The sequence below is a fragment of the Pistacia vera genome, unplaced genomic scaffold, assembly GCF_008641045.1.
Source record: "Pistacia vera cultivar Batoury unplaced genomic scaffold, PisVer_v2 Contig155, whole genome shotgun sequence".
In the NCBI taxonomy this organism is placed as follows: domain Eukaryota; kingdom Viridiplantae; phylum Streptophyta; class Magnoliopsida; order Sapindales; family Anacardiaceae; genus Pistacia; species Pistacia vera.
Window position 1 is genome coordinate 1,134,883 of NW_022195630.1, and position 15,919 is coordinate 1,150,801.

General features: G+C 32.8%; 3 protein-coding genes across 3 annotated transcripts; 2 read left to right on the top strand and 1 right to left on the bottom strand.

The window, feature by feature from the left end:
• Positions 1 to 678: 678 nt before the first annotated feature.
• On the top strand, positions 679 to 4,448 carry LOC116124746 (armadillo repeat-containing protein 7-like). The gene is made up of 6 exons (XM_031410480.1): positions 679 to 990; positions 1,074 to 1,110; positions 2,910 to 2,983; positions 3,094 to 3,187; positions 3,331 to 3,413; positions 3,921 to 4,448. Exons 1-6 carry the CDS (start codon positions 919 to 921, stop codon positions 4,095 to 4,097), a joined length of 537 nt encoding a protein of 178 aa, XP_031266340.1. The 5' UTR covers positions 679 to 918; the 3' UTR covers positions 4,098 to 4,448.
• A 2,337-nt stretch (positions 4,449 to 6,785) lies between these two features.
• LOC116124713 (armadillo repeat-containing protein 7-like) lies at positions 6,786 to 8,043 on the top strand (the record flags this gene model as incomplete). Its single annotated transcript, XM_031410450.1, has 4 exons — positions 6,786 to 6,908; positions 7,019 to 7,112; positions 7,256 to 7,338; positions 7,846 to 8,043. Coding segments are annotated over 4 exons (477 nt in total), but the record flags the coding sequence as incomplete, so codon positions are not given.
• Positions 8,044 to 11,663: 3,620 nt separating this feature from the next.
• Positions 11,664 to 15,334, bottom strand: LOC116124762 (probable auxin efflux carrier component 1b). Its single transcript, XM_031410501.1, has 6 exons — positions 14,185 to 15,334; positions 13,356 to 13,632; positions 13,186 to 13,271; positions 12,909 to 13,066; positions 12,744 to 12,820; positions 11,664 to 12,365 (listed from the first exon to the last, which is right to left on the bottom strand). The coding sequence occupies exons 1-6, from the start codon at positions 15,305 to 15,307 to the stop codon at positions 12,299 to 12,301; spliced, it is 1,788 nt and encodes a 595-aa protein (XP_031266361.1). The 5' UTR covers positions 15,308 to 15,334; the 3' UTR covers positions 11,664 to 12,298.
• Between the last annotated feature and the right edge of the window lie 585 nt (positions 15,335 to 15,919).

Consider the following 15,919-nt stretch of genomic DNA (forward strand, 5'->3'; position numbering starts at 1 on the left):
GCCCAGAGATTGCCTCTTCCCTGCCTTCAACTGGAGACCATTCAATAGGTTCTTTTTGGAGCCCGGGTCTCGGGTCGGATTTGGAAAAACACAACTGGAGATAAATCGCCTTTCAAGCTTGAGATAATTTCTTGGGATTACTTTAAACCCCCCAAGGATTGGCCAAATTCATAAACCCCATATAGTATGGGTAATAACACAAAACCCCTGCCGTGACCATTTTCTCGTTTGTTCTAACATCAATGACGGCACAAGAGTAAAATTACCCTAAACAATTATAATATTAATAAATATATAAATAATAAAAAAATAAGAAAATTTAAAAGAACCCCCCAAAAAAAAAAATACCTCGTAAGTCATACCCGCTTAGCACCACCCACCGTTGCTCCCCACAACCCTTTGTTGAGCATTAAAGCCCAGCCAACCAGCCCATCCCCTTCCCACTCCGTCGCCCCCCACGTCTCATAACCTACCGCCACCATACTGCTCTTCCCAATTTTTATTTTAGTTTCCAATGTATTTTTTCTTTAAATCTGGCAAAGAGAAGCTTTTTCTTTTTTCTTTTTCTGTTTGGATGTGTATAATTATTTTTTGAGTATTTGGCATTGATTTGGATTGGTTTTTTTCTTTGTTAGTTCAGATTTTGAAGCGTAGCTGCTGAATTTTTGTAGGGGCTGAAGGTGGCTGGGGCCACTGGGGAAGAAGAGGAATGAGGAGGATGCAGGGTTTGGGTTGATGGGCATGGAGAGTGAGGGTATCTAGGTCATTTGACTACATCCGGTTAAAACTAACGAGAAAATGTTAACGTCAGGGGTTTTTGTGTCACTACCTATACCACCGGGGGTTTACTATATTTGACCAAACCTCGGGGTTTCATATAACTGAGAAGAAGGGAAATTTCAATTAATTTACCAACTTATGTTCACTAATAATCAAAGGCAAGAAGAGCGAACGGGACAGTATGGGACTCCGAGGCTGCAATATCTTCAGGTGATTTACTTAAATTGCCTTTACCACTTCTGTTGAGTGTTTTGATATCTTTTAGTAAGATCCGTTTTCTAATTATTTTGTAGGAATTGGTGAGCCAGTTCCAGAACGCAACGGATGAAGGTTTTTTTTTTTACCTATTGTGTTTAAAGATTTTATGAGAAAATTGTTTGTGCCTAATGGGTTAGTGTTGTTTTCGGTTTCTTTTCCACTCTCATATTGAAGAGTGCTTTCTTTTCTTGTTGTCAATTCATGGATTGCTGAAACGATCTTCTTCAAGCTACTACAAAACTATGCCAAGTAGTCTAAATTTTTCAGGAAGTGCTTTTGGCATGACTTCTTATTTCTATTGTTGCTTAAGCATTGTGAAATTATAATCACATTGTTTAGGGCTGAATTCTAAAATTTAGGCTTCTTATTTTGGTCATTCAAATGAATACTATTGCTTTGCCATCATTTGTGCATTGATTGGAATTTTCTTGGGATAATATTTATTAAATCATTTCCGTAGCTTGTGACTGCTCATTCTCTGAGTTGCCATTTTTTTGGTATAAAATAATCTATATAATTAAGGTTCTTCCACGAAAAATCCTTTTGTTGAAATAAAATCCGTAACTTTTATTTTTTGCACTGCTAGGTTGAAACTCTAAAAATCACTGCAAATTCTTTATTGATTATTTGAACTTTGACATATTACAATTGCTCATACCACTTTATAACTTTCTTTAACAACATCCTAAGTTTTTGAGTTATAAAGAACATTCTAAGTTCTTGATTTGAGGATTAGAAATGAGAGCACGTCTCCCATTATGAAGATTTTTTTTTTTTTTTTTTGAGGGGAACCTGTCATGAGTAAGTGCAGAGCTATCCATTGTGATTTCTGAAACTAGTTGTTTGTGGATCTTTGAATGGAATACATGCTTGTAAACATTGAGCCACCCTTCCTAGCTTAGCTTTTTAACCATTGCTTTATGGACAATCAACCCTTCTTGTATTCTTCTGTTCAGTATCTAGCTAAGGCCTAAAGATCAATTTGACTTGCTAGACTAAGTTGAAAAAACGTTTATGTACTTTTTTTTTTCTATCATGGCTATATAAGTAAAGTTAAAATAATTTCTGAAACCATGTGGAAATCCATCACTTATCCTACTCAAGAGGTGAATCTCTAGAATTTAGGTTTGACACAATTCTGGATTGAGTTCTATGATATCATGTTATCATATGCATGTTAGAAAAGGGTCATCTTCTTCTATTTATGTGTGTGTGATATCATGAGCACATATTGTCTGGAAGGCAGGTCTCTGGTACTTGTAACTTGTTTTTTTACTGTCTCTTAAACATATTATTGTTGAAACAAGTTAAAGAAAGACAATATCATGCACCTTATTGGAAGTTAAAGTGAACATAACATCAGACAGCGTCTCATCATTACTTATGATATGTGTGTTTTAGAATTGAATTCAATATGTTTTGTCAATAGTTTTGACAAATATCAGGGTTTGTTATCTTCCATGCTTATGATATTATACTAAGGACTGATTCTTTCCCTAGGATAAATGACTTAGGTAAGAACTTATGGATTTCAATTGATGTAGTACAATGAGAGACTAAGAATGAGATTAGGAAAGAAAATATCAGAAATCAGAGAGAGTAATGAGGAGAGATGAGCGATTATGAAGACTTGGGTTTTTTTATTCAAGATGAACCGTATATTTCCATAAGAAACCAATTTCCTGTTCTAATTAGAAAACCCTGTCTAACACAAACATGAATAATCCTCCTTGAATAAGTAAAATATTTCTAAACCTTAACAATAACATAAGTCCTACGCAAATGAAAATCCTTGAGTTATAGTCTGCATTAAAAATACTGATATCTGGAAATTATTGTTAAGAAATTGATTGGCTTTCTCCCTTTCACAGCAACGAAAGAGAAGATTGTTGCAAATTTAGCCAACTTTGCGTATGATCCATACAACTATTCATTCTTACGCCAGGTCAAAACCCTTACTTTCATACTAGAACAGTTTAGCCACAAATATGAAATAAATATCTTTTTTTGTTTTCTTTTTCCACTGAGCTCCTTCTACTGGTGATTTTTAAACAGCTTAATATTTTGGAACTCTTCCTGGACTGCATAACAGAACCAAATGAGAAGCTTGTAGAATTTGGGATTGGTGGCATTTGCAATGCTTGTGTTGGTAAGCCTAGCTATTGGCACTTTTTGGTAGTCTCTCTAGCAACCATGAATACTTTTTTCTTCTAAGCTGCAAATATTCTTCAAACTATTCTTCTTAGTTATCAACTGATTACAATTTATCCTTCCCCTTTCTATTTGTTGCAGATCCAGCAAACTCTGCTGTTATCATCCAGTGTGGTGGTATCCCTCTTGTTATTCAATGTCTATCAAGTCCAGTTAGAAACACTGTAAGTGGAAGTTATGTGATGTTTGAGTGTATCACATCATTGCTCTATAATTATTTTTGTTCTCAAATTGAACCTGGGACCTCATTCGGATGTAATGCAAATTGAATTATATTTCTGCCAAAGCACTCTGTATATAATTTTTTCTACTATTTTCATTCATGTTTACCAAGTGCATTTGTAATCTTTAATCAGAAAAGTGCCTTTCAATTAGAAGCCAATTAAGAAATGCATTTCCATTTCTGTTTCATGTAATATGTTCCACCATTTGGTGTTCTTGTCCTGCTTTTTGTTAAATAACAAGTAATATATCTTTGGAACAATTTCCAATTCCCCGTTCTGTCATTTTGGTTAGAAATTCCTATGATATCAAAGCTGATAAATTTTGCCAGTAAATAATTTGGTCATTTTGTGATCATCTTTCACATGTTATTTTGAGCTGATGTGTCCAAGATACATAATTTTTTAAATCTATATGTATGCATCTAATTACTTCGATATGATTGTTAGGTGAACCATGCTCTTGGGGCTCTTTATTATCTATGTGACATGTCTAACAAGGAAGAAATTTTGAAGCCAGAAGTGGTTGATGTCATTAGGAGGTATGCTGCAGCTGAAACTGTTAGTGTGAGCTTCAGTAATCTAGCCAAGGCATTTTTAGATAAACACGTTGTGGAAAGCAAGTGAGAAAAAAACCCCTTTCTGGTAATGAACCATTTATTTTCGGCTTTCTTATATAAAAATTGGTATCTTTTGCTGCATCCAGAATTTCAAGACAGGACATTTTGGTTTTACTTCTTACCAGCAGTGAAATTGTGTAATGTTTGAGTTGTACAAAGAATCTAATAGGGTTGGCAACTACAATGAAGCACCTTTTCAAGTTGAAATTTAATTTTCGAAATGTTATTGCAGATTAGGTGGGAATATTGGCATGACAAGTAATTAGAATACAACTCCAGAGAATTTACAGGGTCAATAAATTTACTTCTTTATGGGCCTCAACAACTAGTAAGCTTTTGTAAGAGAATTATGGCCAATAAATAGGATTTAATTGAACTAAATTGTTGTTAAATACATGCTAATGCTATTTAAGATTATTCCATGATATTTGAAAGCTATATGCATGGTGCTTTTCATGAATCAAGGGCAGAAAGGGTCTTCCAGTCATTATTTTTATTGAAAGAGAAAGCAAGTAAGAAGTTAGGCATCATAGTTTATTAAGGGTATTATAATTTTCATAAAGTTAGGTCATCTTTTGACATTAAGTTGAGCAAATAATAAAAATTATTAAAAAGGATGCAGGAATTTTGGTACCTGTTGTTCCCAATAGTTGACATCATTTTCCTTTTGGTTTGAAGTGAAAGCACCCAAAAATATATAGAATTATTTAATTGAATTATATAATAAGTTCCACTTTGCAATTCAATTTCAGCTTCACCCACTTCACTTATATATTAATTTCTATTGGACATTGTGAGTCATCATGTTTTTATAAAGAATGAAAGATGGACCAAATAAAATTATTATGTTGATTTTTTCTTATATGTTTAATATCATGAACATCACTTCATTTACAAGATAAAAAAGTTGTTTATTTTGATCTTATAGTGTCACTAAGAGACATGATTAAGGAGAGTTGTTTATAATAACTAAAGGAAAAAGAGTTTTATATATATAATCAAAACTTTTATCAAGATTATACATATATATCTTTGGATCTAAGTTGTAAAATATTATTTCAGTCCTCTTAGATAAATTCAACTGTATATGTATGTAGTTATCTATCCGAGATAATTCAATTATAATTATCTTTATCTTTAATTATAGCTATTCTTAAAGTAATGGAAAATTTATATAAAGATATGGTATATAGTTAGGTAACATTGTTTAGGGCTGAATTCTAAAATTTAGGCTTCTTATTTTGGTCATTCAAATGAATACTATTGCTTTGCCATCATTTGTGCATTGATTGGAATTTTCTTGGGATAATATTTATTAAATCATTTCCGTAGCTTGTGACTGCTCATTCTCTTAGTTGCCATTTTTTTTGGTATAAAATAATCTATATAATTAAGGTTCTTCCACGAAAAATCCTTTTGTTGAAATAAAATCCGTGACTTTTATTTTTTGCACTGCTAGGTTGAAACTCTAAAAATCACTGCAAATTCTTTATTGATTATTTGAACTTTGACATATTACAATTGCTCATACCACTTTATAACTTTCTTTAACAACATCCTAAGTTTTTGAGATATAAAGAACATTCTAAGTTCTTGATTTGAGGATTAGAAATGAGAGCACGTCTCCCATTATGAAGATTTTTTTTTTTTTTTTTTGAGGGGAACCTGTCATGAGTAAGTGGAGAGCTATCCATTGTGATTTCTGAAACTAGTTGTTTGTGGATCTTTGAATGGAATACATGGTTGTAAACATTGAGCCACCCTTCCTAGCTTAGCTTTTTAACCATTGCTTTATGGACAATCAACCCTTCTTGTATTCTTCTGTTCAGTATCTAGCTAAGGCCTAAAGATCAATTTGACTTGCTAGACTAAGTTGAAAAAACGTTTATGTACTTTTTTTTTTCTATCATGGCTATATAAGTAAAGTTAAAATAATTTCTGAAACCATGTGGAAATCCATCACTTATCCTACTCAAGAGGTGAATCTCTAGAATTTAGGTTTGACACAATTCTGGATTGAGTTCTATGATATCATGTTATCATATGCATGTTAGAAAAGGGTCATCTTCTTCTATTTATGTGTGTGTGATATCATGAGCACATATTGTCTGGAAGGCAGGTCTCTGGTACTTGTAACTTGTTTTTTTACTGTCTCTTAAACATATTATTGTTGAAACAAGTTAAAGAAAGACAATATCATGCACCTTATTGGAAGTTAAAGTGAACATAACATCAGACAGCGTCTCATCATTACTTATGATATGTGTGTTTTAGAATTGAATTCTATATGTTTTGTCAATAGTTTTGACAAATATCAGGGTTTGTTATCTTCCATGCTTATAATATTATACTAAGGACTGATTCTTTCCCTAGGATAAATGACTTAGGTAAGAACTTATGGATTTCAATTGATGTAGTACAATGAGAGACTAAGAATGAGATTAGGAAAGAAAATATCAGAAATCAGAGAGAGTAATGAGGAGAGATGAGCGATTATGAAGACTTGGGTTTTTTTATTCAAGATGAACCGTATATTTCCATAAGAAACCAATTTCCTGTTCTAATTAGAAAACCCTGTCTAACACAAACATGAATAATCCTCCTTGAATAAGTAAAATATTTCTAAACCTTAACAATAACATAAGTCCTACGCAAATGAAAATCCTTGAGTTATAGTCTGCATTAAAAATACTGATATCTGGAAATTATTGTTAAGAAATTGATTGGCTTTCTCCCTTTCACAGCAACGAAAGAGAAGATTGTTGCAAATTTAGCCAACTTTGCGTATGATCCATACAACTATTCATTCTTACGCCAGGTCAAAACCCTTACTTTCATACTAGAACAGTTTAGCCACAAATATGAAATAAATATCTTTTTTTGTTTTCTTTTTCCACTGAGCTCCTTCTACTGGTGATTTTTAAACAGCTTAATATTTTGGAACTCTTCCTGGACTGCATAACAGAACCAAATGAGAAGCTTGTAGAATTTGGGATTGGTGGCATTTGCAATGCTTGTGTTGGTAAGCCTAGCTATTGGCACTTTTTGGTAGTCTCTCTAGCAACCATGAATACTTTTTTCTTCTAAGCTGCAAATATTCTTCAAACTATTCTTCTTAGTTATCAACTGATTACAATTTATCCTTCCCCTTTCTATTTGTTGTAGATCCAGCAAACTCTGCTGTTATCATCCAGTGTGGTGGTATCCCTCTTGTTATTCAATGTCTATCAAGTCCAGTTAGAAACACTGTAAGTGGAAGTTATGTGATGTTTGAGTGTATCACATCATTGCTCTATAATTATTTTTGTTCTCAAATTGAACCTGGGACCTCATTCGGATGTAATGCAAATTGAATTATATTTCTGCCAAAGCACTCTGTATATAATTTTTTCTACTATTTTCATTCATGTTTACCAAGTGCATTTGTAATCTTTAATCAGAAAAGTGCCTTTCAATTAGAAGCCAATTAAGAAATGCATTTCCATTTCTGTTTCATGTAATATGTTCCACCATTTGGTGTTCTTGTCCTGCTTTTTGTTAAATAACAAGTAATATATCTTTGGAACAATTTCCAATTCCCCGTTCTGTCATTTTGGTTAGAAATTCCTATGATATCAAAGCTGATAAATTTTGCCAGTAAATAATTTGGTCATTTTGTGATCATCTTTCACATGTTATTTTGAGCTGATGTGTCCAAGATACATAATTTTTTAAATCTATATGTATGCATCTAATTACTTCGATATGATTGTTAGGTGAACCATGCTCTTGGGGCTCTTTATTATCTATGTGACATGTCTAACAAGGAAGAAATTTTGAAGCCAGAAGTGGTTGATGTCATTAGGAGGTATGCTGCAGCTGAAACTGTTAGTGTGAGCTTCAGTAATCTAGCCAAGGCATTTTTAGATAAACACGTTGTGGAAAGCAAGTGAGAAAAGAACCCCTTTCTGGTAATGAACCATTTATTTTCGGCTTTCTTATATAAAAATTGGTATCTTTTGTTGCATCCAGAATTTCAAGACAGGACATTTCGGTTTTACTTCTTACCACTTACCAGCAGTGAAATTGTGTAATGTTTGAGTTGTACAAAGAATCTAATAGGGTTGGCAACTACAATGAAGCACCTTTTCAAGTTGAAATTTAATTTTCGAAATGTTATTGCAGATTAGGTGGGAATATTGGCATGACAAGTAATTAGAATACAACTCCAGAGAATTTACAGGGTCAATAAATTTACTTCTTTATGGGCCTCAACAACTAGTAAGCTTTTGTAAGAGAATTATGGCCAATAAATAGGATTTAATTGAACTGAATTGTTGTTAAATACATGCTAATGCTATTTAAGATTATTCCATGATATTTGAAAGCTATATGCATGGTGCTTTTCATGAATCAAGGGCAGAAAGGGTCTTCCAGTCATTATTTTTATTGAAAGAGAAAGCAAGTAAGAAGTTAGGCATCATAGTTTATTAAGGGTATTATAATTTTCATAAAGTTAGGTCATCTTTTGACATTAAGTTGAGCAAATAATAAAAATTATTAAAAAGGATGCAGGAATTTTGGTACCTGTTGTTCCCAATAGTTGACATCATTTTCCTTTTGGTTTGAAGTGAAAGCACCCAAAAATATATAGAATTATTTAATTGAATTATATAATAAGTTCCACTTTGCAATTCAATTTCAGCTTCACCCACTTCACTTATATATTAATTTCTATTGGACATTGTGAGTCATCATGTTTTTATAAAGAATGAAAGATGGACCAAATAAAATTATTATGTTGATTTTTTCTTATATGTTTAATATCATGAACATCACTTCATTTACAAGATAAAAAAGTTGTTTATTTTGATCTTATAGTGTCACTAAGAGACATGATTAAGGAGAGTTGTTTATAATAACTAAAGGAAAAAGAGTTTTATATATATAATCAAAAATTTTATCAAGATTATACATATATATCTTTGGATCTAAGTTATAAAATATTATTTCAGTCCTCTTAGATAAATTCAACTGTATATGTATATAGTTATCTTCCGAGATAATTCAATTATAATTATCTTTATCTTTAATTATAGCTATTCTTAAAGTAATGGAAAATTTATATAAAGATATGGTATATAGTTAGGTATAGAATCACTAATCTTAAAATTGATGATATAATTTTTTTTTTTATAAAAATATATTATTAATGAAACTACCATACAACATAGGTACAATATGAAAATTTTAGTGAAAGATAATTCTAAAAGAATTGAAAAAGACTTTAATCAAATAATTATGAGAACTATTATGATATTCCGATCTTCGAGATTTATGAATATCATTTTAATGATTATATATATTCATATATATATATATATATATATGAATTAAGTAGCATGAATCAAATAATTACATCTTTATCAAACTACTCTCAATAGTTTCATGCAACTTTACAACTAATTAACTACAATTAATCAACACTAAAACATAAGATATTAAAAAATAATTAAAATTGGGATAATCTAATTGACATCCCAAGTAACCTTCTACTTTATTAATCAAATTAAATAAAGAATTGAAAATTGGAAGAAAAAAAAAAATCAAACTAAATAACACTTCGAGATAGTATAATCCTGTGACCAACTGGAACATGTGCTGCACATTCTTAATTTGTACTATCCTTTTATTTAAAAATAAATAAAAAAATAAAAAGTTGGTTTCATCATTTTGCTCACTAAGGTCACATCAAGATAATAATAATATTTTTTTTTTTGGGAAATAACTTTTAATGATTTATAATTAGTTTGTTCTAAAGTGTGAATTTACAATACAGAAGCAAAGTGGAACCACTTACATTACATCAAACATTTATTTAATTTATCATAAACACCCTTTTAAGATTCCCTTAACTATTTTGAAACTCTCTATAACCCCTTTAAATTTTGTGAGATTTCCCCTGGTTTTGGTTTATACGCGAATTCTTATAAAAAAAAAAAATTGTATTTTTTCTAAAGGAATCTGATAAGTTTGATCATGAATAAGTTCTTACATAATCTTCTTTTGAGGGAAGAAAGAATTCATCAAAATAATGAGTTATCATTGGTATTAAGACATCTAAGATTGTCAAATGTTCGGTGTTCATTTATTCAATTCTTTTTATTCTTCTTGTTATTGGATATCTCATTCCTACACATTTTCTCTTTGTTTTCCAAGCTTATAGTGAGTTAAAGAGTTGTTTTATGAGTTTAGATATAAAGTTTATAAACTCATAATAAGGAGAAGAAAATTTGTGATTATATATATATATAAAAAGAAGAAAAAGAATTTGAGATGCATCAAAATAATGAACTTTGTGGGTTATGGCCTTTAACTGATGAGGAAATATTGAGAATTTAGAGGATACAAAATAAAAATAGAAGGTAAAACGAAAAAAGCAAGTTTTTTGATAGTGAGTTGAGGGAAAAAAAAAGGTGAAAGGAGTCGGTAATATAAATAAGCAAGAACAGACACAAGTTGTCTGCTTTCGATAGAGATTGGTGACGCTTCCACGCAAAAGCGCATTTTAGTATTCTGATTTCTGTCATAATTATAAAACTAACATTTTTTGCAGGTCGTGTTTGGCTTTGTTGTCTCCTCTCTTTTTCATTAATCAATTACGAAAATCCAGATATTAGGCGTGCCGCCTTCTTAAAATGCGGCTTTTTCATGGATTGAAATGATGTGTTTCTCCATCTCCTCAATGGGCTTTGATTTGATTTTAACTATTATTCTTTTTATTTTATTTTTTTAAAAATAAAAAAGAAAAGAAAATTGTTGAGATGATTCCAATTCTCAATGGGTTTGATTTGATTTAAATAATTAATATTTTGTTTATAGGTGAGCTTCCATGTCTATTCATAGCCCACTTTGGGGATACCTTTAATTATTATGGGAGCTTGGCAGTGGCAGGCATGATGTATTTTCAACAATTAATCATCATTATTATAATTTTTATTAATTGATTAAATCTTTAATATGATAAAAATTCTCCAAAATTTTATTAGTAAATATAGATAGGTATGGATTAGTGAAGATTATCACTAATTACCAAAATCTTGAGAATAATCGTTAGTTGTTGGTCATTTACGCATTGCCATAATGAAGAGAGCATTGGAATTGGAGACATAATGTGTTTCCTCAAAAAAGACTCAATTCACCATACAAAATTTCTGCTTTTTTGTTACTTGTTTTTACATTCATTCCTATGTCAATTAGTTAGTAGTGTCATTATCCTATGAGATTTCATCAAACTTCAATTATTATACCATGAGAACACTTATGAATCAAGTTACACAATCTTGGACTCAACTTTTTTGGTACCAACTCCCTCATATAGGATACTTGTATTTAATGCATTTATTATATTTACTACTTCTCAATTTCTGAGTTCAATTTTTTCTTATTAAACGAATAATGTTCAAAGAAAACCCTGTGGTTTCAAAAAACTGAGCCGTTGCAGAGAAATAAAGAGGAACAGTAACAGAGAGAAGGAGCCAAGTTTGAAAATGGGTAAAAGCAAGCACAGCCTTTATCACATGTAGGAGAACAAGAATCCGACAATAGGTGGCTTGTAGCTCTAAAGGTTGCCAACACTCAACAAACCAAATCCTGCTAACCTATCATCTCTGACCTCTGCTTTTTTATTTTTCCAAGTGTGAATTACAGCTGGTGATAGATACTATGGAACCTTTTGGCTAAAGGCTGAAACCCAAGGCCTGTTTGATTGGTTTCCATGTTCTTGTTTTTATGGACATAAGCACTTTTGATTCTGACTTTTTTGCATAGAGATTCCAGTTTTGGGTTTATTTTTATCTCTTTTGACCTTAGAAAGTTTTTAAGAGAGGAATTTAGAGGAAAGGTAAACAAACTTCATATTTTCTTCTTAATGAAATGAGAACAAGAGCTAAACTTAACTACCAAGGCTTGGAGACAAAATAAAGATAACAAAAATTTCCAGGCCCCCAACTTTTTTATGTTTCACACTTAGTTTTGTCTCTCTTTTGTGCTTCAAGGAAATGAAACTTGCTATTCCTTCGTTCAGTTTCTTCTCTTCTTCTTCTCCCCAAGTTATGACAATTCTATATTTCTTTCTTCTGTTAGAGAAGTCCCAAAAAAAAACAAAAAAAAAAAAACCCAATTCAAATGGGTGAGACTACTACTTAAACTACTCTTTGATTATCAGCTTCAGAGTCCAAGCAAGATGTAGTAAACAAGAGTGATAGGAAGAGCTATTAGCATTCCAAATATGACCCTGCAACGATATTAAAAAAAATAAAAAAAATTAACACAAATTATAATAAAAAAGTAGAGTTCCCTACAATTATGATGATCCATCATTGATACATATGCATGCTTGTACATGTAAAATGAGCTGCAACAAGCTCTTAATCTAATCTTATTGAACTTAATGAGTTGAGTGAATGTGCATATGTTAAAAGCAAGCATGAACAACACTACCACAGACATTCATAATGACCAGGAATAAAGTTGAAGAATATCTCCACTAGCAATCCACACATGCAGGCATTGTCTTCATGAAATGGGACATGGGCATGCAACTTTTGATGAATAAAGGTGATTCAACAGAGCTAAAATATGTAAGTGAATACAGCAAAGTTTTGGTACAAACCCTGTGCTCAGTATGTCAGGATGAACATTGTATTCCTTAGCAAAAACAAAGGGCACTATGCCTTGTGGAAGGGCCGCCTGAAAATTCAATACACAGGATCAGCTCAAAACAATATTATATCATACATGGTTTAGTGATTTGTAGTTTGTAATTTGTTTTCTTTACCTGCACAATGGCAATATGCAATAAAACGCCACGTAGGCCAACAGCAATGGAGGCGGCAGCCATGACAGCAGGACCAGTGAGGAATCTGACAGCCATCGCAAAGGCAGCAATTGAGTTCCCACAGGCAATAATCCTTGGCTGTAATGCCATAAACAAACCTACAATACACAAAAGATTATGAATGATAAGTTTCAACCAACAAAATAACATTTTCTAAAGGTAAGATATTGCATTGACATAAGAACAAAATCTTGAATAAAGTTTGTAACCAACATACCAAGACTAAACATGGCCATTCCAAGACCAGCATCAGACAGAATAGCTATTGACTGAGCAATTATCGCAGGCATCTCTACATGCCACCTGCAAAACCAGAGAATTCATTTAAAATTTTGGCCCTCAAGCAGGACTATTTTAAACTGAAATGATGATTTAGTTTTTGCATACTTGAATGAGACAAGAGACCAGGTGAGACCAATGAGGCTGGAGTAAGTGTTAGGATTCCTAATGAGTTTTCGCCACACCATAATCAGAATGAGTCTGGTCATAACACTAGCAGGTGGCATAGCAGTTGGCTTGGGTTCACCATGAGCACCGGCTTTTGGGTGAAGCTCGGCTGTAGAGCTCGAACCAAGTTTTGAAAGCACCGGCCCTTCATGGTCAACTCCATTCTTAACCGGCTTGTTTCCGAAGCTGAAATCATCTCTACCGAACTCATCATAATCTAAATACCATCACAAAAACAGATGGAAATTGTCATAAGCGCCACAAGAAAACAAGAATGATAAAGAGTTCTTTTAATACTAAGAAAACTTAAAAACAAAAGCTATCACTTAAACTTAAAAAGCTAACTTATAAAAGTGATAACATATTAAACGAAACAAACAGAGTACTCTGTTTTGGAAAGTATCAAATCAAGCCAATACCAGGGAGAACATGCAAAATTAAAAGACAAATACAGTTACCCCAATAGTAGAGAAACAGCAAACGAAATTCAACAAACCCCACTTCACCCACGAAAGAAAATAAAGTAAAATAAGTCATCCAATCCTAAACCAAAACTCAACAAGACAAATACAGTTATCCCAATAGACACAACATTCCAAAAATTTGCTACACATGAAAAATAATTTATAACACAATCACAACATACAAGAAACAACCAAAACCAAATAATAATAATAATAATAATAATAATAATAATAATAATAATAATAATAATAATAATAATAATCAATACCTAGTAACTAATACTTTGAACGATTAGTGTTTATACCTTTCTGGTGAGGAATCCCACCAAGCTCATTCCCATATTCAGCTCCACCTCTGAACACATGAATCCCACCTTCTGATACGGGAGATGCACTTGAGCTCCAAACAAACATATGTAAATCCTTGCCATTTTCACCACCATTTGCCTTCCTCTTTGCACCTGGCCCAGCCACAGGAGAGAATATTCCGGCTGTTGTGGGAGCTGGATAAGCACCTCCACTGGCTCTATTCACATTACTGTAGACACCCACTCCATTTTCTTCATCAAAACCCAAGTTCCCAAAGTTTGATTGTCTTGGGCTCACATTGCTCATATTTTTTCCATTAACCATGGAATAGAAATCGGTATGGTTGAAACTAGAGCCTCTTGGGGTTGGGTTCCTTGAAGACTGGAGAGAGTAAATCTCTGCATTGGTTAAGTTTGATGGTCTTGGGGTTAAAGAAACACCGGAGTTTGGACCGTGTGATCTTCTTGAGAAAATTTCTGATCTTGAACTTGTTGACTTCCTCACTGTCACGTGAAGCTTGCCATCATCACCAACTTCGGCCTCAGTTTGCAATGGCTCTTTACCATCCAAAGAAATGATATCAGAATCAACTCTAAAGGAGATAATAGAGCCAGCAGTGTCAGGAAATTGTTCAGCAATTAAGAGCCTAGCTCCTCTGTATTCAAACAGAAAGAGCATCAATGTATACCATATTATACACTGAAGCACAACTATTTGAACCATTAAGCTCCCTGAGTCGTTTCCATACATTCCTTTCAACAAAGGGATGCCCATAACAAGAGTGTTGGGCAAAGTAGAGAGTGAGAACAGAGTTATAGACCATTCAAGAGAACCTCTTGAGCTAGTTCTTGACCAAATGGCCAAGACCACCAAGACTATAATTTTTTGAAGAGTATCAGCGGCTATGAATCTTAAGTTCATGGCGTACGGGTTGTTGGTGGAGATGAAGTGGAAAGACAATAAAGGTACGGCAAAGAGAGCAACAAATCGGTTGATGCCCGAACACTGATCGGGGCTAAAGATTTTCCACCATTTGACCGAGCCATAAGCTAAGATCATGGCCACATAGAGCGGCACAACGGCTGTGAGCACATGGTAGAGATCTGTCACACTGATCATTGTTGCTTTTTTTTCTTTTTTCTTTTTTTCTGGTGGGTTTCGGGGTTTTACAAGATACCAAGATGAAAAAATGAGTTGAGTTTTGCAGAAAATGAAACAAAAACAAAGTCTTTATGATGTTGAAAGAATTCAGACTAATTTTCTCTGGCTTTCTCGCTGAAAAAACAAGTCCTGGAAGCCAGAGGAAGATGATTCAGTGAAGTAAAGAACAATATATAGAGATAGGTCGAGCAAGAATCAACCCATTTGCAAAAAGAGCTAAACAAGTAACAAAACGATAAGAATCACCGGAAAGATATGATTTTTCCGGCGAGGTTGAGAGAGAGAGGGAGAGAGAGAGGGGGGTTTAGAGTGAAGAGGAGGGGGAGCTGAAGAGTTATATTAATGGGATTTTAATAGGAGGAAGGAGACACAAAGACAAGTAAAAGCTACTGGCTTTTAAGCGCCTTTTTATAGTCTTTTCGGATGAGAAAGAGAAGGAGAAAGAAGTGCAAAATGACCTCTGTTTTGTTTTTTGTTTTTTGTTTTTTTTTTTTCAATTCCCAACTATTAAATTAATGAAGGAAGAAAATATATTTTTTGCAGTGACATTTTATCAGATATGGCTCTATT

What these genes read in the sequence shown, in the direction of transcription:
- LOC116124762 (XM_031410501.1), bottom strand. Translation starts at nt 15,307, where the DNA reads ATGATCAGTGTGACAGATCTCTACCATGTGCTCACAGCCGTTGTGCCG. An exon ending in TGGGATTCCTCACCAGAAAG is followed by an intron (nt 13,633 to 14,184) that starts GTATAAACACTA and finishes GATGGTATTTAG; the next exon opens with ATTATGATGAGTTCGGTAGA. An exon ending in TGGTCTCTTGTCTCATTCAA is followed by an intron (nt 13,272 to 13,355) that starts GTATGCAAAAAC and finishes CTGGTTTTGCAG; the next exon opens with GTGGCATGTAGAGATGCCTG.
- LOC116124746 (XM_031410480.1), top strand. Translation starts at nt 919, where the DNA reads ATGTTCACTAATAATCAAAGGCAAGAAGAGCGAACGGGACAGTATGGG. An exon ending in CGAGGCTGCAATATCTTCAG is followed by an intron (nt 991 to 1,073) that starts GTGATTTACTTA and finishes ATTATTTTGTAG; the next exon opens with GAATTGGTGAGCCAGTTCCA. An exon ending in CATTTGCAATGCTTGTGTTG is followed by an intron (nt 3,188 to 3,330) that starts GTAAGCCTAGCT and finishes TATTTGTTGCAG; the next exon opens with ATCCAGCAAACTCTGCTGTT.